The 23,959-nt window shown below is 39.3% G+C and overlaps 1 protein-coding gene across 8 annotated transcripts in view; it reads right to left on the reverse strand.

Moving 5' to 3' along the window:
* Nucleotides 1-23,959, reverse strand: part of auts2a (activator of transcription and developmental regulator AUTS2 a) — a 305,554-nt gene that overhangs the window by 219,519 nt on the left and 62,076 nt on the right. For all 8 annotated transcript variants that reach the window (XM_042009143.1, XM_042009148.1, XM_042009146.1 and 5 more), the window contains one exon: nt 10,631-10,843. In XM_042009143.1, the coding sequence (XP_041865077.1) occupies nt 10,631-10,843 (213 nt within the window). The remainder of the gene's footprint in view (nt 1-10,630; nt 10,844-23,959) is intronic.

Here is a 23,959-nt window from a genome sequence, read left to right on the forward strand (position 1 = left end):
TGCTCCTGGAGTGAAATATCCTTGTGGGGGCAACCCTGACTGTGAAAGTATCTCCAGCTTGGGAACGAGATGTATTGGGGTCTGATCTTTACCCACACAACCGCTTTGTTGTCAGCCCAAGTTCACCTGAGGGTGACAGAGATGGGACTCAGGTTCACACATCAAACCTGTTTTTAACTTATTTCAAACAGTTTAAATAAATCCAGAGGGTAACATGTTTGGTATAAGAACCAATGGGCTTGGAGATGAATCACAGAGTCACTTCAGAGACCGACAGACAGAAAAACTAACACTGTGTTGCATAAACAGAATTAGAACTAAAACTGAATGTTGAATTCTTTCCTGGTGTGTAGGACGTGTACATTTCAACTTTTTGCTGACATGTTCACAATGTAAGATGTCTGTGCTGGATCAGTTTGGATCACTTTCCACGGTTCATTTTTTCAAGTTTTCTGTGCAACGTAGAAACTAAACTGAGGGCACATTCACTCCAGCACCTTTTACCCAAATCAAAGACTCAGAAAGTCCACTTCGTTTGAGGTTAGTTGTGAATGCACAAACAAATTCTGATTCAGATCAAAGAGCAGGACTCGGATCCACCGCCAAGCGCAGGTCTTGGTCCACTTCAAGTGGTCCAAGTACAGGAAGTGGACTACAAAACAAAGCGCATTGTGGGTTCAGCGCACAGCATCGTGGGTAAACACAACCAAAACATAAGTGTAGGACAGCAGGCGGTTCTGGACGCGAGAAAGGGCTCACAGTCAGACGTGAGTTTTGATAGAAATATGATCAAGCTAAGACCACCAGAATCTGACGCTGTTATGTTCTAGAAACCAAAGGTGTTCTACATTCGTCAGTAGATTTAGTTTCTTCATCGTTGTGTGCCTCATCCTCTCTCAGTAATTCTTGGTGCAGTGCTTCGTCTGGCAAAGAGTGGAACACGTTACTTAAAAAGCCCGATGCATATGAGAAGTGCAGCGTGAAGGAAATCTCAGTCCTGAAGCATATTGCACCCCCAACTGAATTGAGTTCCCATTCGGACCGAGTCTAGTGGACTATCTCAGTTTAAATGCTCCCTAAGACTCAAAAAGTAAGGAAATTTGTGTTTGATCTTATACTGTTGGAAAGTCTGTTTAATCCATTTTTAAATGGTACCACATTTGTGAGGAAAATGCATTTGTTGAATGACTGAACACGGAGGTTCACCTGGTCATGGACCAATCCCCTCTGTGGACCTACAGAACTACTTGGAGATCAAAGGTCCCCTTGGAGAGGAGACGGCAAAGGACATGAAGCAGTTGGTGGAAGCAGCCATCAAGATGCACACTATAAAGGTGTTTCATCAAAACCAGAAATCAGAAACATTATGACCCAAACCACCTCTGATATCCTGCAAGTACTACTCAGTTATGAATGTGGCTGTGTTGTAAAGGACACACCATAACGCTCCTTCTGTGGAACCTCTGCCAACACTTCTCAGAGTTCTACATGTGTGAAGCATGTGAAGTTGGTCCCACAACAGTCCGACAGCTGCACTACTTTATGAAATGCTGGCTGGTCTTCAACAGTTCACCTTCAAGTTCCTCCACAAAGAAAAAGGAAAAAAAAAAAAAACAGAAATAAGCTGCCAGGATCTCCTAAGGATCTGTCTGGATCCAAACCTGAAGGGAACAGACCACAACCGAGCAGGTGCCGCTACACCCATGGTTAAAATATGCTTCCCAATAATGCCAAAATACCAGTTTGTTTGCTACTACTACTACTTCAACAACAGCACCACTGCAGCATTATTTTGTTTAAAAAGACAAAATTAGACTTCTGTAATTCATATTTGTTGTTAGGATGTTCCCCAAACACTTTCACTTAATCCCAAATGCGACAGCTTTGATTTCTGGTGAGAATTAGCAGGAGATCATATTTCTTCAACTTCACTTTCTCCTCATTGGTCCATCTAAAGCACCAGGCGTCACTGGAAGTTAAAATCTCAGTGCCATTTCTTCCCACTTAACATTTTGCTCTCACACTTCAGGTTTACACGCAGTTTGTAGTTTCTAAAAGTAGAACGGGAGCTTTCAGCTTCCAGGCTCCTCTCTTGTGGAAGCGGCTCCCAGGATCAGGAGACAGACACCCTCCCTATCACACCGCCTTACCTTTGTTGCTCTCCATGTGCCACTATTATTATGTTTTGTTTTAAGTGTGTTTCTGTAGCAATCCTGTCCTCTCACCCCTAACCGGTCGAGGCAGGTGACCTTCCTGAGCCTGGTTCTGATGAAAAGGGAGAGATTCCTCCCCACTGTCGCTTTGCGCATGCTCAGGACGGAGGACTGAATCGAACTAAAGGTTCAAGGAGATCCGTTGGTTTCCTTAGCTACCAGCTGACATGTTATCAGTACTGTTATACTGAATTGGATTATATTGAATTAACCTGGATTTCATTGAAATGATATGGATTATAATTGGGTTGAACTGAATTTAACTGGGGAAAAAGAGCAATGGGGAGAGCCTTTCCACATCCTGTTGAACTATCTTAAGCATTTATTCCAAGACTGTGCATTGCAGAAAGAAGCAGACCGGATTTGATGTGGGTTTGACTGCTGTGCTTTGCTGGTATGCTTGTGACAGGAGCTGGACAGCCATGATAAAAGCTTCTTGAAACACTAACAGCTCGCTGCCCAGCACTGACTGACAGCTAAGATGGATCTGGGCTTTAAGTGGCTGACACTTTAAGTGCAGCCACTTAATTTTTCATGAACTGATTGTGAAGCCTGTCAAGAGTGAGATCCAGCATCAGGTTGGATAGTGACTGGAGAGGGCCGATGTGTCTGTCTTTAACCAGCAGATACCGAGTTTTCATGACACAACTGCTATGAAATTAATGCTTAACAGTCATGTGAGCAGGCAGTCCGACCCCCGCATCCTCTCTTTTACTGTCCTCCCTTGGAGTAGTGACACTTCAAAAGAAAATGTTTCTTAATGCAGTGCAAGTTTGGAGAGAGTGAAAAAAGAAAACATGAAACCATTTTCAAAGACATGCTGGCCTAGACTTGTCAAACAGCATCAGAAGCTCTCGCTTAAAACAGGCCTTTGGAGGTAGGGGCAACATAAACACACAAGTCGTCAGTAAGAGATGCCGAGGGAGCTGGATGCATGCAGTTACGTTACTGAGGTGTGAATGTGCTGTCAAAGGGGCTCTAGCACGAAAAAGGTACAGGTAAACATAAAAAAAAATTCTGAACCCATTTACAAAGTGCATGGCACAGTTATTATGTTTTCAGAGTTACACACAAACACTTAAATAAAAAGATGAAACCAGCTCCTGCACAATGGTGTTTCGTCACATGAATTTATAGGAAGAAAGCATGTAGTGCCCTAAGACACATACTGCAGTTTACAATGATTACACGGGGACTTACCAAGCCCCCAGCTGCATCAAAGTGTTGCTGACTGGAGCCTTGTGCGTCACAAAGGCCACAAAACAAGCTGTCACGATAGAATTTGATTTGATCAAGTGCTACTGTATAAAGCGCCACTGTGACATTGACAGTTATCATCCCCACAGCTGAGGCTCCACCAGAATGGATTTAGGTCTTATCTGACAATCAGGACATTGCTTTTCTTCGAATCGCTTATTGGCTTAAAGGATAAGCTCATTAAGGGTGACCCACAAAGCTGAAAGAGCTGAACATTACATTACATTTTCACTGCCGACTGACAAGCAAGCCCCTGTTCTGACACAATAAAGGCTTTGTTCCAAATATTTACACAGAAACACACAAATAAACCAGCCCCAGAGATCCACGATTAGTCCTTTTAACTTGATCCCATAACATGCAGTCACCAGAAGGTTGAAAGCGGAGTTCAGTCTGCTGGATGATAAAACAGCCTCTGGCAGGCCTAAAAGCCAGGCTGCTCCATCAGGGCAGGTGCAGTCAGTATTCAGTATTCCACTGAAATGATTCAGGGAGCCAAAGACCAGAGCCCTCTGGGCGTCTGGTTGGTCTGGTTAAAGCTTCTTAAGGAGGCATCTTCAACCCTGCGGCTGACACCACTCGGCAACCTGCTGGACAAAAACAAAAACAAAACGACCACTTCCTTTGTTCACCAGTTTTAGAACCTGTATTTTTTGTCTTCCTTTAATTAATTTCTTCCTAAAATTACGTAAGAAATTGAATCTGCCTTGCTTGTTCATTTAAAAGGAACCTTTGGTTTCATGTAACATCCCTGCTGATGCAGATGCACCATAAAAGTGAGATCACAGGTAGCAGGGGAAATGAGACCAAATCACATCGGAAAAAGTCCCATAATTCTGTTTTCAGTCCAAATGCCAATTTCAACTTTTGTAAATAAAGTGTGTTAGCCTAGTGGTAACAGCAGATTACAGCTCATTCAAAGTGGTTCCAGTCCGACATAAATCACTGCTGCTAGATGGCTGGCCAAGAACAGGGCAGACAGCCAGACCTAGTGTCCAGCAGACAGACAGGCAGGTGGGTGGACGGAGACGTGGGGGATCTGCGGAGGGAAGACTGACCTACGCCCTCCTTTCTCACCCCCCCCACACTTCCCGTCTCATCACTCCCCCAGAACAGAGAGCAGATGGGCCTCACAGCACGAAGTTCTGTCCACCAGAGCTACACAACACCGCAGACCAGCACTCCAACATCAGCGAGTGGAGCAGAACTAAATAAATCCACCACATACAGTAGAAAATACCAAAAATAGAATAAAATAATTTTTTTTCTGATATAACGTGTTCCGAGATATTAGTTATGGCACATACATTTTAAACCAGAATTAATTTCTCTCTGGGCAGCTATGTTACTTTAACAACCAACACACTCTTTATAATCTAACTTGTGACCTTATTTTAATATTTCAGGGCATCCTCTCACATTTTCAGACAAACACCATTCTCCACCAAATAGATCTATAATTATAATAACACAGCATGGTTAATGGTTAATGCAATATTTCTCCAACTTTAATGTTTTGGTAACAGAAAAGGAGGATCAGTAACTCCAAATGGCAAAACGTACAAACCCAAAAACTCCAATAACTTAAAGAAGAAGAAGAAGATGATAATAAAAGAGGAGCAGAGCTTGAGATTCATATAATTTGTGTGTTGCTTCTGCAGTCTCATCTTTCTCTGTGGAAGATTTGCTTTATCTGGGCTCCTTTTTCTTACTGTGAGGTGATATGTCAGAAAGCTAATAAACATTTCTCAATTTTCCCTCCCTGAGTTTGCAATATCTTATAGTTCAGTACACTGGGTCATTGCCAAAGACTAAAAACCGCTGCAGAGATCTCTGAGCTCAGCAAAGAGGGGAAAATAACAGGGTGAAACCACCTCTGGCTCTATTTAACAGCAAATTCTGTCTCCTTTTCTTATTACCACCCTCATTCTGCCTTAAGTTAGGCTTAATTTAAAAAAAAATAAAAGAAAATAAAGTTGATAACAGGCTCTCTCTCCAGACTGGAGCATTTTAAATATAGAGTTAAACATTTGAAACAGCCCAAAGATATTTAAAATCTAACCTTGAGTGAAGAAAATGTCTTAACATTTATTCATAGTGAAGACAATAAAAGATAAACGAGCAGCAAAGTTATTAGGTGGAAATATTTCTTCTAAGAGGACAAAAAAGGGTGGCGAGAGGCAGAGATGATGTTCATTTTAATTATGAATTATGTCATAAAGTGTGCGACAGATCGGCTTGTTATGAAGCATCAAGGGTGATGGGTCAATTTGCATCCTGAAGGGAAGAAAAAGGCTATTTTTCAGAGACATAATTGTCTAACTGTCTGGGCCTCAGCTGCACACCTAATGCATCAGGTCATCAAAACCATCTGTCATAAAATCATTAAAATCACTTTGGATATTTACTGAAATTACAGGGAGCTATTAAAATTTACAGAGCTCTCATTGGTGACAGAAGGCTTCCATTTTATTCGTTAGTGAGAAGGTTCATTACAACACAAGCGAGTTATTACTTGTGTATCGCCACATGTGGGCGAGTAGGTGAAGGAGATGATGAAGAGTTAGTGAGAATGCACCGGGTGTGTGTGCAAGTCAACGCTTGGATCGGCAGATCTGATGTTTGTGTGACCTGGTGTCTGCTAACAGCCTTCACATCACCGAAGACTGAAACACACACCCCAGCTCTCAGGCAGAATATTCAACATACATCATTAACCTCTTTTTGATCAAAGTGGTTCCAGTGCTGGTTCCACGATAAAACCCTGTCATTACATGTCAGAGCTTTTCTGAACTTGTGGATGACTACAGTGCAGGGAGACAGTTTATTTTTCAGCAGCGTGAGACTCGTTTTACTAGCAAATGGAAGTCTTCGTATCACCAGACTGGTTTTAGAAGATGTTTAACACAAAAGATGCTGTTTGTAAACATTATCTTACACTTTAACCAATTTCTGCACGAATGAACAGAAAAATTAACAGTATTCATACACGCTGGTTTGAGCAGGATCTATAGATGCTAGCTGGCTTCCCTAAAGCCCTGAAAATGTTCACAAGCGTAGCAGCAAATGTGAAGAGTGCTGACCTACCCAGAATGCGAAGTCACATATTGGTTTCTGTAGATGCTAGATTATAATACTCCCACTAGACGTGAAGCTTTCTTCTTTACTTGAAGACCCTGAACTCAAAGTTTAGGAGTGTGTCTATGCTCAGAATCAGCCTCCAAAATCATCTTAATAACTTCATATTAGGTCACATCTCCCCACTGCTAGAGAAAACAACAAAAACTTAACGAGTAACAAGTTTTAATATTAAAGATTTGAATATCACTATAGTGAAAATCAATTCCACATCCATCACTCATAAAAACAAACACATCCCTGTATTTAAAATATTTTTTACTTTAATAAATCTGCTAAAAAGCAAGAATGAGATTTTGGCTTGGCTGGCTTGTTAATTAGCAGATCTTTCATTCAGTGCTGCGATTAAATGACTCTCTGAGGTTCGTCCTCTTTCTTTTTCTTTTTGTCGCCATAAGATTCAACCATTTAGCCACACAAAAGAAAATTACATGTCATTACAGCAATATAAAACCACCTTAAAAATGACAGGTAGCACCATCTGTCCACACCTCACAAAGGCAGTAGTAGTGACTTGCACCACAGCTAAAATGGATATGATCCCATCTCAAGTATCGGATCAGATTCTTGATCAAGAAGTTCTCTGAATTACCTCATCGGGGCCACTGAGTACAACAACTTCCAATCTCTGATGTCAGGTGTGACAACTGTGCTCCATGTGAAGCGACGAGCATGTCCAATTAGCACAGAAACGTAGAAAAGCGCAACCAAAATGTTTTCTCGTTGTCATTAATAACTTACACACAGCACTAATTTCCCTTGTATGAATGAAGCAGCTGCAACTCACCAGAGACAGAAGGACGACAGGACATGACAGAGCAGCATGTTCCAGTGAAGCCGAGGAGGCTCTTCCAGCCGCGCTGCGTTCGGTGTGTAAATAAAGACTGTCTTATCTTATCTTTATGTAAATAAATTACAAAATGGGGTTTTACATCGAATACAGACTAAAAATGCAAAATACAGACTGAAAATGTGTAAAAAGAAACAAACTATGGAGTAAATTAATAATTGTACATGTTTGCGTGGATTATCTTAGTTTTTCTCTTGAAACATCCCGTCCTCATCATTTATCAGATACTGTCCATTAAAAAAGGTGGGGAGGGGGTTCATCTCTGTTTATGCCCTTTTTTATTTAATTAGAATTTTTTTACAGGAGAATTTACTGCAAACAGTTTTTTGGTTTCATTTTAAATGTCTTTAAACATATTCCTGTTTACACCAAAGTTAAGCAGTTTTAAAGTAGACCTTAAAACCAAGGTACATACTGAACCATGATTTTGGCATGCCGTTACATATATATATATATTTTTTTTCACACACACACACACACACACACACACACACACACACACACACACACACACACACACAAAATTAAAAAAAGAAAAAAATGAACTAGAAAATCTGAAGTATGAGCTTCCAATCAAATTTAATCTAAAAGCATATCGATATGTGGCCACAAAAATGCTGATATTGACCAATGGGTGCAATTAATTGGTAACTATGCTGATTATGTTTCATACCTACAGAATAACAAACAATAAATAATAAAGCTACTTATGGAAATTTAAGCAAATGCTGATTAAATTTGAGCCAACTCGTCCTGCAGCGACCTGCACAAACGTGTCCTTGAACATGCAGCTCAGTGTTTCTGAGCTGTGTGTAAAACGTGTTGTCTGAGTCCATGCTGGCAGCGAGTACCATAAATATTCATTAGCAATCTTGTCACCTTACCACCCACAAAAGAAACTGAAACATACACTGATGTACACTCAGGTAACTGAGAAGCTGTGTTTCACAGGACTGGTTCATTCTGACTACAAATAGTACACGTGATGCATTTTGCCACCAACTGTGAGTGTGCTGTGCAAGCATGCAATGACTTTTTTTTTTTTTTTTTTTTGCCATTGCATGTTAAACAGGTAAATTAAATTTAGACGAGTACTCCAAATACTTCTCTTTTCTTATTGCCACAGTCAAACAACCTTTGTCAGGAAAAACAAATTTTTACTAACATTTCTGGTTATTCTCATAACTTGTCTTGCTGGGTCCCTCCTAAGTGCGTCTGGAAAACCTGATGATGAAAATGTGATCAAACACCACTGCTGTAATCATCTATAACATGCAAGGATGCTGCTATAATTACAGCTTCAGTGTCTTGGTTCTCCTTGAATTGTCTCCAGAAATCTTCAGCCTATCAGACGTTTGTTGTCCACAACATAAACAGTACAACGCAATGTGTGCAGCACCGTGTAGAAGCTCGTGTGTATTGAATATCTGTATGTTTTTAGGGAACTTTGGACTGAACAAGTGTATTTTTAAGAGAAGAATGGGCAGTGAGCAGTGTTGGCTCTCAGCACAGTCATGTTGGAAAGTGTGCGTCCATGTAGCGCAGCGTAAACAACAGCTCGGTTTTCAGTGTGGCTTCTAGATTAAAGGCAGCAAAGACCGACGTAGCTGCTGAAAACAGTCTATATGATGATTTGAAGAGGTTTCATGAATTAATAAAGATTTCAACCAATGATAATTTTTTAAACTAGCTAAACGTAAAGAATGATAAATTGACTTATGGAGCTATTTTTCTCAGAAATATCTGCCAGCGACAGATGACTGCAAGAAATCTTTAACTAGAAGATAAAACCGTGAGACAACATCTGCAAAGTTACTGTGAGGCTAAAACCTAAACTGCTAGGTTTAGGTTTGTTCTTTTTTTGACAATTAAATGGAAAAAATAAACTTACATTAGTTTTTCTCAAATTTTACAACTTAAGACCAGATTAGACACATTATTTTAAGTTATTAAAAATACATACTAGTTACTTCTTGCAAAAAGTAACCAGTTATTAATGGAGTTACAGTATTATAAAAATAATCAGTTATTCAGAAAAGTAATTATTATTAAAAAAAAGGTTCAAGTATGTTCCCTTTAACGGAAGTTCAAATTCATCTGCATGTTCATTTATTCATAATAAAACCGAATATTAGATCTGACTGATGAATGACAGGAACCTGATGGAATAAATTACTAAGTGAAAACTCATGGACACTAATGTCAGGCTGCTGGACGTCGTGTCTCCATCTCCTCCGAGAGAGAGAGAGGTGCATCACGTTGTTCTGCCTGCTTACAGCCTGCTTACAGCCTGCTTACAGCCGACATGCAGGAACTCTGTTTCTGGTCATAATGAACATTTCTCATAACATTCTTGTCTTTTATGTCTGAGAGAAAACTGATGTCTGTGGTTCCAGATTAAAACTCGTCCTCTGTTTTCTCTGGACTCACCGGTGCTGCATCTCCTGGTCATTTGTGTGTGTGGCTGTGTGCATGTGTGTGTGGCTGTGTGCATGTGTGTGTGGCTGTGTGCATGTGTGTGTGGCTGTGGACACTGACTCTTCATCAGTCCTCAGTTAGGCTATTAATTGAGTGTAGTTTGAACCGTATCACTCCGCCTCATCTCCACTGCAACAGTGGCACAATATAGTCTAAACAAATGTGAAACTTTTTGAAACTTAGAATAGTAACACGCTGTCAGTAACGTTTTATTCTCAGTAACGCTGTTATAAAGATGGAAGGAGTAATAACGCTGTTTATTTTAAGGCCATTACTTCCATCACTGCCTCAAACTAAACCTCAGAAATCTGGTAGAATCTTTCTAAGCAAACAGGTAGATCAGAGGAAAATTTTACAATGAAACTAAGAAAGTAGAAGAACATTTTATGACCCAACATGTGGTTTGAATTAAGGAACAGATTTAAATGGACTGCCCATTTGGCGAAGGAAGGAAAAAAAAGAACGACCTGCAGCTGCCTGATGACCACTCTTTTCCAGATATTTTTGCTACGTTATGGAAAGATTTATTCAGTAAAACAACCACATTCTTTCCATTTTAATGGTGTGAAATTAAAGGAATATATATTTTTAAAATATCCCAGATTAAAACATAGTTTAGACAAAACTGGCCATTACACTGGAATCTGCATACGATATGACATGATTATGGTCTAGTGTAGTGTCTTTAACTCACCATTTTGCGCTTCTTGTTCCGGTGTTTCTTCTTCCTCTTGCCTTGTGTGTGTGCCAAGCGGGGGTTGTTCTCCTGGTCCGATGACTGGTGGTGGTGGTAATTATTCTTGCAGGGCTCCAGGCTCAGGCCATTGGGGACTCTGGCAGGTTTTTTCTTGTGCAGGGGCCCTGCCTGGTGGTCTCTGCTTTTCTGTGGCTTCAACGTCATGTTTTTCTGCAGAGGAAATAGCACAAGGAAACACTTACATCAGATACCTGCATAAAAGTAATGTGTTTAAAAAAATCTGTTAACCCTAAAGGTGCCCATTTGAGACACTCAAATCACATGGTTCATCAACAGACAAATTCATTTTTCCATTTCCTACAAGTTCATTCACACAGCAAACCTCCACTCTGCAATAAGCAGTGCAGAAAATTTGCTCTAAAATGAGAAGCATTCAAGCAGAGTCTGTACAACAGACACAGAGCAGCATCACAAGATTCTTCTCTGGAAAAACCAACGGTAAAGAACTAATATATAAATTTATGCTTTGATCCAAAATACTAGAAACTGGTCACAAAAAAAAACCCAACAAAACAAGCAAAGAAACAAAATAAAGAAATAAATAAGTAAAGACAAACAGGAATAGCTTTTAGAATAGCAATGTTGATTTTACCACATAAAAGGCAGACCCACATTACTGGATGTAAATGGATGAACGGTCAAGAAATTCTATGCAGATTTCAGCACTTAAATCAGACATCTAGTTCATCTAGAACATATGTATTTATTGGATATAATAATGTTTCCTAATGATGGATGATGTCACCATGGAGACCTGTGGGGTCACCATATGACACATATTCATAGCTTTGAGTGAAATTTGCAAATGATTAACAGCTTTCTCAGCAGAGACTTTCACACCATCAAACTCAACAGTAGTTTGTGTTACGCCCTAATTAGGTAATGGCAACCCTCCATCATGCTAAGGTAACACCTGAAGTATATAAAACATAATCCATTTGTATGCAGGTTGACTTCAGAATTTAGTTCCAAGCAAAACTTGATTCTTGATCCTTGATTTTGCAGAATTTGTTGAGAAAGTGATGCATCTGAAAGCAAGATTTCTGAGATCAGCTGTCAACCAGGGGTCACCAACTCCAATTTATTTTAAAAGGTACATGCCAGCCTGCCATGTTGACAAGTTGATTTGCTTTCAAAGAGAGAGAGAGAAAAAAACCTTTCCATCTTTCTGGCACATGTTTAATTAGAAAATAGAAGCATTGATGGCGACAGCTTCAAAAACTTTAGTTAAATTCAGAAACTATGAATTGAATTTTCCTGACTCTTGGTGCAGACAGGACACCTACAGTTGGTTCAGTCTGTACAATAAGCTGGCGGACGGCGCCGTCGTGTTTCATCGATGGCTGACAGACATCGCACTGGTGAGCAATCATCAAGACAAACCCCTGACAGTGGCCACACTCTGCTACATACACTTTCTGAGTAGCACAGATGGCAAGGCAACAGCAAAAGCAAAGACAGTCTTGTTGCATGTGAGCAGACAGTGAAAAATTCATGCAGAGTCAGTGATCCATGGAGCTGCAGCCAAACTGAAGGTGTAAAATCTATGAGATGTAAGGGCTCGGTGCATGAACCTCAACACACTGCAGATGGATTACACAACAGTCACATAGTGAGGAAAAACAAAAAGGACTGTACTGTTACTGTAGCTAGCTCAGTTAGCTGAATGCTAAAGGTAGGTTAATTTCTTTGTTGGGGAAAGAGTTCAACAATCAATTTAGCCAATGTCAGTAAGTAAAGAGGGGTTAGAGAAAAAGGCTCTTATGTACATGGTGGGGCTGAATGGTGGTGTGGTGAACAAAATAAGGTCACTGGTTCGAGCCTCGGCTGGTGAAGGTACAAACCGTGGCCTTTCTGTGTGAAGTTTGCATGTTCTCCCTGTGTAAGTGTGGGTTTACTCCGGGAACTCCAGCTTCCTAGCATCGCCCAAAGACATGCATGTGAGGATAAGTGGTTCCCCTAAATCAGGGGGGCCCAAGTTCGGTCCTCGAGATCTACCATCCTGCAACTTTTAGATGCAACCTTTCTCCAACACACTTGAATCAGATGTCATCTATGTCATTCAGCTCTGCAGAGGCCTGGTAACGAGCCAGTCATTTGATTCAGGTGTGTTGGGGAAGGGTTGCATCTAAAAGTTGCAGGATGGTAGATCTTGAGGACCGGACTTGGGCACCCCTGCCCTGAATTCTCCCAAGGAGTGAGTGTGAGTGTGATGGGTTGTCTCTTTGGCTGGCCCTGCGAAGGACTGGCGACCAGTCATCTCGTCGGCTAATTGCTGGGATAGGCTCCAGCTTTTCTGCGGCCTTGAATTGGAATAAGCGGGATAAAAAAAAAATGAATGAATGTATGATAGATGTACATAGTATGTATTTGCATTTCTGGGCACATGGGAACTACAACATTTACATTCTTAAATCTACTCATTTAGCAGATGCTGTTATCCAAAGACGTAAAAAAGGGAAGAACGGCATTTAAGCTTCACTGCAGTAAGAAACTGACGTTAGCATTAAGTATTAAATCCATTTAAGTAGCAACCAGAACAAGTACAGAAGTGCAAGTGAGTGCAGATTAGGCCTGATAGGGTGTTAAAGATGTAAAGGAGAGGAGGTATTCTCTAAAGAGATGAGTCTTCAAGAGAATATGTAAGGTAGACAGAGATGCTCCTGCTCTGACAACATTCAGCAGCTTGTTCAGACAGAAAGAAAACCGAGGCAGCCTCATGCTAGCAATGGCAATGCCAGATGACACTCCTTAGAGGAACGCAGCAGTCAGGAATGAGCATAAGCATGTGCGACTGAGTTTAGGAGGGTGATTGAAGACCACAAAGTCATTCTCTGGACTTGAATTTCAGGTAGAATTGTGGGTATTACATATAATTTCACAGAATCCAGAAGATTTTGAACTGATGATGGAGGAAATACAGACTGCTAAGGGCCCTGCCATGATGCACTGAGCAGCTCTCTGTCTCTCTCAAGTCTAAATATATGATGTTACTGTCGTCATTAACTTGTGTTTCTCTATTCTTTCTTGGCAGGTATCCCCAGCTTAGAATAATGATGCATGTCAACCTCACTTTCCTGCCATCCTACCTCCAACCTGTTTGGGTAGATGGCTTTCTTTCCTAAGTCTATTTCTGCTGGAGGTTTTCCTTCCAGTTAAACAGGAATTTTCCCTCCACTGTCACCTGCTGTCCTGTGCATGTCAGGATGGGGGATTTAATAAAAGAGAAGCTTTGGTTTCTACAGCTGTGGAACTTTTTACACCTTGGCTTTAATAGTAAATTAGACTAATGTGGATTATAATGAATTTGATGCAGTTGGATCATAACTGGAAAAGTATCTTGAGATAACTTTCGTGAATTAGTAAGACGCTGAATTGAACTGAACAGAATTAATGAAGTGGTGGCAACAAGATATGTGTTTAAACTTCTGTAGCATGTAGAGATCATATCAGTTTATATCAGTTATCTGTTTCCATTCACTTGTATCAAACATTCACTTTATTATAAAAGCAAAAATTGTGTTATTCAGTCCAATATATACCTACAAACAGAAACTATTTATGATGAGCTCAGTTTACACACAAATAACTAAATAAATTAGTAGAAAATACTTTAAGGTGATTTTAAAAATTACACTTGGTCTTCATATATAAATATAATAATTTTACACCTACAAGCAGTGAGCTAAAGGTTGCCATACAGGATATATGGGAGATGAAATTACGCCAAATTGTTAAGAATAAAATCCTGAACCTTTTAAAGATCCATTATGTACCTTTCCGACCTTAAAACTCTGTGTTCTGGACTCGTTTGATGACATCTATTATGTGCATTTGTGGAGTCGTTGCTGCCCAGCAGAGTCCCGAAAGCACTACATAACTTTTTTTTATCCGGGACGCCGCGAGACGATGAAGCCAAGTTTCTCTTCACATGCTAGCAAACGGATATAAACACACCGGCCATTTTCAACGTGTTCTGTGGCTGATTCAGCAAAGAAATGCAAGAAGGCATTATTGAAGTAAGAGAGGAAAAGAAAGAGAGAAAGAGACAGAACAAGAGAAGAGAAGAGTCGAGATAAGACTGTCTTACTGGCCGGAGAGAACTCACCGTACAGGTGGGATGTAAGGTGGATGCTGTATAAGCCGTTGGTTATGGGCGCATCACTGAGGAAATTACAGAAGTTCTGTAGTGTGTCTTTAAGAAGCAGTAGTTACTCACTGATGGACCACCTCAAAGCATCTGTAGCGTGCCTGTAGAGAATTACTGTACCAGCGTCACAGATACGCCTTGCTGTCACAAAGAAGATCTTGATGGGCGTGCTACTGGCACTGACTCACTAAAGCATTGCTAAAGGCCTCGAATCACTTGTAGGAAAACAAGTGCATGCAGCAACTAATCTTATTTGCCTTTTCAGCCCACACTCATCCAGGGCAAATAATGCAACATGACATTCACTGTCAGTGCAGAGAATAAGTGACAAAGTTATGATGTGGCTGAGAAAGCCTCCATTGTGTCAGTCTTCTGCAAGCTTTCAAGCTTCCAAAACCAAATGATTGCTGGAATTATGAACAATATGTCTTGCCTGCTCACTGAACAATGGCAAGACAAATTCCTTATTTCAGAGCCTTACAAAGACATTAAAAGGGAAAGTAATTGCTGAATTGCTGGTTCATTCTTCAGCAGATTTATTACGGCGATTGTCTGTGTACAGAGTAATTATGATGTGGCTTTAGTCTCAATGCAAATCGGTGGGTGTCCTAAACCGTTTACCATTTGTCACAATAGCAAACATTTTAAATAACTTTAATTACAAATAGAAAAATCAATGTATCCAATTTCAGTTGGTAGCTATAGATCAGGTGGAGGAGTGCGACACCACCAGCCCCAGAAATAAGGTCAAACGTTTATGTGCCATTGAAACTACTTAGATTTTTTAATAAATAGAGCTTCTTTTACTACATCTGTAACAGAAATAATTTACTTTAAAAAAAGAATATTTTATTTCTGTAATAACATACTTAAAATGATTTAAATTATTAATATTGAGTTACATCACTGCTGTATCTACTGAAAGGCTACCCCACTCGAGACAAGCAGAGAACGGATGGTACATAAGGTTGTAAATCACAAGCCTGAACTCAGTTCAATATAAAACTGATTCATTGGCTTATGACTCGATCTTTGTGGATATCACCAGTTCTGGCACAATGTGATTTTGATTTGATTTAGAAGCCAGTGATCAATATAAAACAATATATACCATAACCCCCTCCATACATATCATAACATAAAATATCATTTGACATTTTTGGGCCTGAGTCACTGTATTTGAGCTTTAACAGGTTCACATAAAGTAGAAGAAAACTGAAAGAACAATACATTTCTATTTGTATCCATTAAAGCAGATATAGTGTAAACCATGGTACCATTTAGCCTGGAAATGCACGATAACAGGAAATTATGACGTCAATCCGATAAGTCCAATATCATAACGACTAGTCCCGATAACATTTTAGTCAGACTGTCAGTGCTTTGCTTGTACTCTGAGACCTGAATTGTCTGCAGTGAATGCTGCGTTCACGTGACGTTGGCATAAAAAGAGAAAATTTTTCTGACTGGAAAAACTATCATACTTGGGCCTACGTCTTCTACCAGGAATCTTGGTGTCATGGTAGACAACAAGCTGACCTTTAAGGACCATGTTGCCTCGGTTACTAGATCTTGCCGATTTGCTCTCTACAGCATCAGGAGGATCAGACCCTACCTGACTGAACACACGACCCAGCTCCTGGTCCAGGCTCTGGTCATTTCACGCATTGACTACTGCAACTCCTTACTGGCTGGCCTGCCTGCATGCTCAGTTAAACCTCTGCAGATGATCCAGAATGCAGCAGCACGTCTGGTCTTCAACCAGCCTAAAAGAGCTCATGTTACTCCGCTGCTAATCGCTCTCCACTGGCTTCCAGTTGCAGCGATTAAAATTCAAAGCTCTGCTTCTGGTTTACAAAACAATAACCCAAACGGCTCCGGTCTACCTCCACTCCTTAATCCAGAGCTACACTCCCTCTCCACAGTTACGCTCTGCCAGTGAAAGACGCCTAGTGCTCCCACCACAACGTGGCGCCACATCAGTAGCTAGACTCTTCTTCTCTGTTGTTCCCCGGTGGTGGAACGATCTACCAAACTCTGTCCGATCTGCAGAGTCCTTATCCACTTTTAAGACCAAGCTAAAGACTCAGTTGTTGAAGGAGCATTTCCACATTTAGCTTAACTAAATGAGTTAGAAAGATTTGTCCAGCTTTTTGGCTCAACCAAGTACTGAAGAAGCTGCGTGGACTTATGACCAAGATGATATTGTTTGATGAAATCGTGATGTTTGTATTTAAACAAAATGACTTACAAAAACTACAAAAAAAACTACAAAAAAACTTAAAAAAAAAAAAATCATATGCATTGCCTCTAGCACTACATGACCGTGTAGTGTTATCAGTTATTAGTTATCGGTATCGGCTTTTAGTAGCTGAACGTTATCAGTTATCGGTATCAATTTAAAAAAAATGGTTATTGAGCATTCCTAATTTAGCCTACAACAAAATCTCTGTAGCAGTTAGTAGTGAAAAGAAAGGTAGCACAGTGTGGCTGGATCACAGGTACAGAGAGCAGGTCCATCTTTCAAATGATTACTGCATCAGTATCTGACCTGTGGTTTCAGTTTGCATCATTGCTATTGGATTATCAATCACTGAATCTGTACTTTTATACTTCTTGTACTAAATTAGTACTTGTGGTGGATTAATCAATAAAGAACTAATAAGCTTCTAGACAAGCAGAGCTGCTATTTTACTTAAGTACAATTGTTCTACATAGAGTTGAGACTAATCTGATCCAGTACCAGAATCAGGTTCAGACAATGACGTCATTCAGATATCAAAATGAGGCCACTGATCATTGTGCCAATCTGCATATGGATGCAGACTCTATACTCTGTTATTATTGATTATAAATCCTATGTTATAATGTAAGTTTAAGCTTATGGCTGAAATTTGCAGAGTTAGTTGCAAAAAATGTTGCATAATTAGTTATTATTAGTCGACCATCACTGGCCTCTTTTACGGATGTTTCTCTACAGATAATAGCTCAGAGCTGAAGCATATTGTACAGGCATGTCAGACTGAGACAGCCTGCCACAGAGGAAGCTGAGCATGTTCTTCATTTTAGAGTAAAAACATATAAAAACCTGTTCCGCGTAAGGTAAATATTCCAAGGAGAAGAAGTTGTTGCTGTTGACAACTAAGGAGACAACTCAGCAGAGCAGACATCCACTGATGCTTTTCAGACTAGATATGAATTTTAGTTGACAAGACAAAGCCTAAAAGCAAAAAAGCTTCTTTTACTTCATCATTTTAAAAAGGAAACTGAGTTTACCACTGGAAATGTTGGATTTTGCTGCCTGTCAGGTAGGCTTTATTTACATCCACAAAGTACGCACAGACTGAAAGCTACACAGCAAAAACATTAGTCAGCCTAGCTAAGCGCTGCTCAAAGATATTAAAAGACGACGAGTAAGATGTCAAAATTTTAGTTGAGGCCTGTGAACTGTTTCCTAACCATTTGATATTTTTAAATACTGTATTTAATTATCATGACTAGTAGTAGTAATAAATAAATAATTAGAAAATTTCACCTCAATATCGTTACCAGTAATACCAGTCACTGGTTTCCATGCTCACCAACAGAAAAATAAAATGTAGATTTTGAAAACCAAAACCTGCTGTACACATTATCTAAGAATTGATTTTATATTCAATAGAGAATTTCTATTTGTTGTAAATAAATTTTTTAAAAAGGATCCTCAGATGTGAACAAAAAAAAATATCACTTTTTGTATTTTCTTCTTTCAAAACTGTCCAAATCTAATATTCATAATTTTAATTTTGGCCTAGAAACCCAAACAGAGCTTTTCCCATTTCTGACAGAATAAGAACTGATCCAGAAGTTTGCTCATTTCCACCAAAAGTTTGTGGTCAAGGTAAATCCCACCAAGAGACATTCATACAAATATCAGGTGAGCTGTAGCATACCGAGACCCTGTGCTGATTACAGAAAAGGTCTCACACAAGGTCTCTTTAAAAAACAATCTCTTGTTTAAATCATTTAGACACCAATAATTGTATTTTTCATTCTCAGACGATGTCAGGCTTTAATTTTATCTGATGCATTTCTATCCTGACTGGTGGAGATATTTTGGCTCCTTTAACCTGGAAATGTGCTACATGCAAGCTCACCATGAACTTCATGTCCACAGCAGTAGGTTTTTACCTTCCATGGAATCTCAGACTGTAAGCAGTTAAACCACCAAACCAACCAGTCTGTGCAGGCACTAATTTGTTTACAAATCCTGGGCTGCCAGCAGAGACCAAAGAGGAGACAAGGAAGAATGCTGAACTAAGAGACTTTTAAAGAAAGGCAAACACATTAAATACTAAATATAACTTCTTATGTTACTGTGTTACTACACACAAAGCAATATTTGGACTGTTTTTGTCCCGATTTTGCCTCTTCCCGACCTCGGACGGCAAACGCCCGATCATTGTGAGATTTCCCTGTCCAATCATCATTTGTTCTGTGGTGTGTTACGAGCCGATTTGTCCCGATAATCCGCTCCGAAACAGGTCGTAGCCAACAATCGGAAATATTGAACATGTTTAATATTTCAGAGCCGATTTCTGAGGAATTCTGACTGTGTAGATGGTGACGAGTTGCGGAATGTAGCCAATCAGAGAGCGAGCTGGCTGGGGAACAAGGAAGTAAATAAAGTCCGTGTTCATGCCGTCTCCAGTCTGTTATTTTTTACAGTTAACAATTATCCCAAGAACACCATCATCCCTCGTCCTATATATCCCCTTCTATGCTGGGTGTTGTGTTTTCAGGTTGTTGCTATGTTTCTTCTGCTATGTTTTTTGCCGGTTGTTGCTATGTTTCTTCTTCTATGTTTTTTGCCCATTGCTATGTTTCTTCTTCTATGTTTTTTGCTGGTTGCTATGTTTCTTCTTCTATGTTTTTTGCCCGTTGCTATGTTTCTTCTGCTATCTTTTTTGCCGGTTGTTGCTATGTTTCTTCTTCTATTTTTTTGCCAGTTGTTGCTATGTTTCTTCTTCTATGTTTTTTGCCGGTTGTTGCTTTGTTTCTTCTTCTATGTTTTTTGCCGGTTGTTGCTATGTTTCTTCTGCTATGTTTTTTGCCGGTTGTTGCTATGGTTCTTCTTTTACGTTTCGACGTTTGTCCGGCTCGGAGGACTAGATACATGAGTTTTGGGACAGCATCGTTATGTTTGTGTTTTTCTGTGATTACATTTTTGGAGCACACCACACACAGTACAATCAAACCAGATTTTTTTATCTTCACATGTGAGGTCTCGACCAGATAAAAAAATCTTTAAAAAAATCGTGATGTGTGTATCAGGCCTTAGGCGCCAAACTTAAAGTACATCTGCAAACATGAGAAAATGCACAATTTAGCAATGAGTCTACACAGCAAAGTAAACAGTAAGTTGATGAATGTTAACAAAGACTGATAAGTACAATCTCTCCTAGTGAGGTACTCTAGGACTACAGCATTTATTAACTTTAGAAAGCGAATTACGGAGAGAGCTGCATCATCTCATTCTTTAAGGAGTCCTTGACCTGATTACCACATTTTCAGTAGGTGAGAAATGGCATTAAACCAGCTTTAAATGCATCCAATCACTGGATAATTCACTGCTGCTGCTTTCCGTGATGTAACCAATAACGACTGATTAGAGCAGCTGATTTACTTCATGTGTCAATTCAACGGTCAAAACCTAACTAAGCAGTCACTGCTCTGCACCACATAACTGAGCTCTGATTGCAGAAGCACTCGTGCATCTTCAGATGTGAGTGGTCTTTCATGCCACAACTACGACACAATTACAGCTCAGTGTTATATGGAGAAATGAGATTTGAAACAGTATTCATGCACATCATCAGGTTTCTTTGGTTTTTTTCATCTTTTGTTTTTGCTAATGCAGCAGATTATCCAAGATAAACGCACTAAATGCAGAATATGTTAGGAATATCAAACCAGTAGACAACTGTAAGGATATTTAAAGACTTATTTAAAAGGTGGTCCTTTCCCTGAGTTTCACTTGGATATGTGGACATAATGCCTTCATGAAGCAGAAAAAACAGCAGCTTAAGAGAATTTCAGTAAATAAATGGATAAATCAGTAAGCTATCTAACTAGCTAAACCGCTGTTGAGCTTCATCACTCGAATGAATTAATGGGAGTAAAAAACAAAATTACACAATCACAACATTTAACATTGCTGCATAAAAAACTGAAATTAAAAGAAAAACATTAACTGAGTTTGACTGAGAAACACTCATTTTATGGTATTATGTGTAAGCTTTTAGGAAATGTTTCAGGCAAAATTTATATGCTTATAAATGTGACTAAAGTATTCCAGAGAGATTACGTTATAGCTGCAAATGGTGCATGTCTCAGGGCTGCTGTCTGAGCCAGCTGGAACAAGATTTTCGATAATGTCTCAGCGCAACTTGGTCTAAATTGCTATTTTAGATTCAAAACTAGACCATGAGAAGTGCTATAATTACCTGTATATATATTAAATATAACCATATCATATTCTACCAGTGCAGACATAAAATCTTGTGTTTTATGAGTTATTAACTCATGCAGAGTGATAATTAATAGAGCCTGTCTACATGAGGCAAAAAACACATATCAGACTTTTCTCTCTTTTTTTTAAAAATCAATTTAGTTTTTTTTTGCAGGAGCTTTTAGAGCAAAATTGTCCAGCTAAGATGAAAAGCATCTGTTATCTCTAGGTTTTCAGCTGTGAACACTGTCTGCTTTCACCAGCTCTTCATAAGGATAAATAAGCATGCTAACTTTTTTGCCGCATTCAAAAGACTACGTGTCAGTCTCAGTAAATAAAACACTAATGAGCAAAGTTATGACTGACATTACTCTTGAATTACAGTAATTTTCACACCTTATAAGCTCTACCCTGCAAACAAAAGTAAATTTGGTTTCTTTAAACCAGTGCAATTGTTGTATTGTTTACTTCAACATGACAGCATTCTCACAACAACAAGATCTGACAAAACAGACACTTGTGTCACACACACAAAGACACATAACCAATATTCTGGGTCTAATCTTGTCATAGTAGATTTTTCTTCCTCAGAAGAGTGAATAAAAATGACAAAGGGATCTCCTCTGTGTGAAGATTGGATTTCTTGGCTCTGTATGACTGTCTCGGTTTCTTTTTCTTACCCAGAGTGCAGACAGGGTTAAAAAGGACTGTAGCAATGGGAGTTACTGATGGGGGCACAACTGATGTGCCCGAATAAAACAAAAACAAAGCAGCATGGGCCACAAGTCAAAGACGGCGATCAAACAGCTGTAATAATCAAGACATGCCCAGAGTGACAGTGACACAGCTAGGCCTGTCATGCTGAGAGGGGGGTTAAAATCATAACTAAAAATGGTTTTATCTCTGAAAACAGCAGCTTATAAACACATACAGACAGCAAGATATCTTAGTATGCAACCAAATCAACAACACAACGCCTTGGTGTGTATATACGGTATGACATACACATGTGTGCAAAAATTTGTTTCCAGTGTGCGTAAGAACAGGCCTTCTGCGGTGATGCCTGCAGAACACAAGACTTAATGAAAAACAAACATTCAGTATGAGCAATGAGAAGCCACAATATTTACCCTGATTAAATAAACATGAGGAGCAGATACAGCCTGTCAGCCTGGCTTTTTTCATGCTAATCACTGAGTAAGCAGAGCAGGCACAGTGGCTCTTTAATGGGTGCAGAAGGATGTAAACCAGCGTGTTTGTATCCTCGTGTTACTAAATTAGAGCATGGATTTTTCTTTTCCTTTTCTTTGATGAAAACCTAGAAATTGCAGACTTCAGCTGGCAGGTCAAGTGTTTAGATGAATAGAACAATTTCTGCAAAATGAAATACACATTGTGAAGAAGATAAAATGCAGACTGTACTGATCAAATGATGACAAACAACAAAGAAAATAATGTGCCAACAACAGTCCCGGGCCGAGTGTCATTGTGGGGCACATTTTAGCCTTTGAAGCTCCCTTTGATGGCTTGAATAATTATAGCTAATTGGAGATAGATGTTACAACAAATGAGCCAATTGTTTGAACAGGCAGAGGGCCTGCAGATGGCAACTCGTTCAGAGCTTTTATTAATGAGCAAAAATGACCAATTTACCAAAACACACCAATTTGTTTAACTGTCTAAAATGAATAACTCCTTCATGATAATAAATAGAAATTATATAAAACAAAGAGCATTTATAAATGAAAAAAGAAATGACTGAAAATGGCCATTAGACACAAATATTTCAGTAAATATCAGATACAGTATCAGGTATAGGCTGCAAAATGCAAGCAAGATCCATGATCTATATGCTACCCATAATAGAGGTTTTACAAATACGTTTATCAGTATTGAACATGTCAGATTGAATCATTATACTTAAAGAGTAGAACTGAGAATCATACAATCGCGGCTCTATTTTCTGCATACACAGGTAGCAACCACAGGTGGTCAGTTACTCATTTGTTTTGTTTTTCTTTAAAAAATTGCATTTACAATAGGGAAAATTTGTCTTGTATTTAAAGTACTGCACTTGACGTGTAAGTGGGGAGGAAAAAAATAAATAACAGTACATAGCAAAGCACCCTATGGCTTTCCCTTATTTTGTTCACATAAAACAATAAATTATTTAAAATAATGCACACAGTACATATTGTAGATATTTCTCCATACCACCACCACAACATTTCTATAGGAACCTACTCAATATTATTCAATTCTGGCTAATAAGGATCTTAGGATTTGTTAAAAATAATAATACTACCAACGGATAAGATTTCTACAGCATTTTTCAAAGCACCCAAAGTGCATTACATCCATTCATTCCACATTCATACTTAGTGGTGGAAAGCTACCTGCCCTGGGGCAGACTGATGGAAACGACTAGGGATGTCAATCTTACAACAATTCATATCGATTCCGATTCTTAGGGTGATGAGTCAATTCAGAATCTATTCTCGATTCAAACTGATCTCGATTCACAATTAATACTCTTATAACGTATATAACATATATAATTAATACTCTCTTAATACTCCAGGCACACCTACAAATGGCACCAACGGGCTCTCTGACCACCACCAAA

This window comes from Melanotaenia boesemani, chromosome 15, assembly GCF_017639745.1.
Source record: "Melanotaenia boesemani isolate fMelBoe1 chromosome 15, fMelBoe1.pri, whole genome shotgun sequence".
Classification (NCBI taxonomy): domain Eukaryota; kingdom Metazoa; phylum Chordata; class Actinopteri; order Atheriniformes; family Melanotaeniidae; genus Melanotaenia; species Melanotaenia boesemani.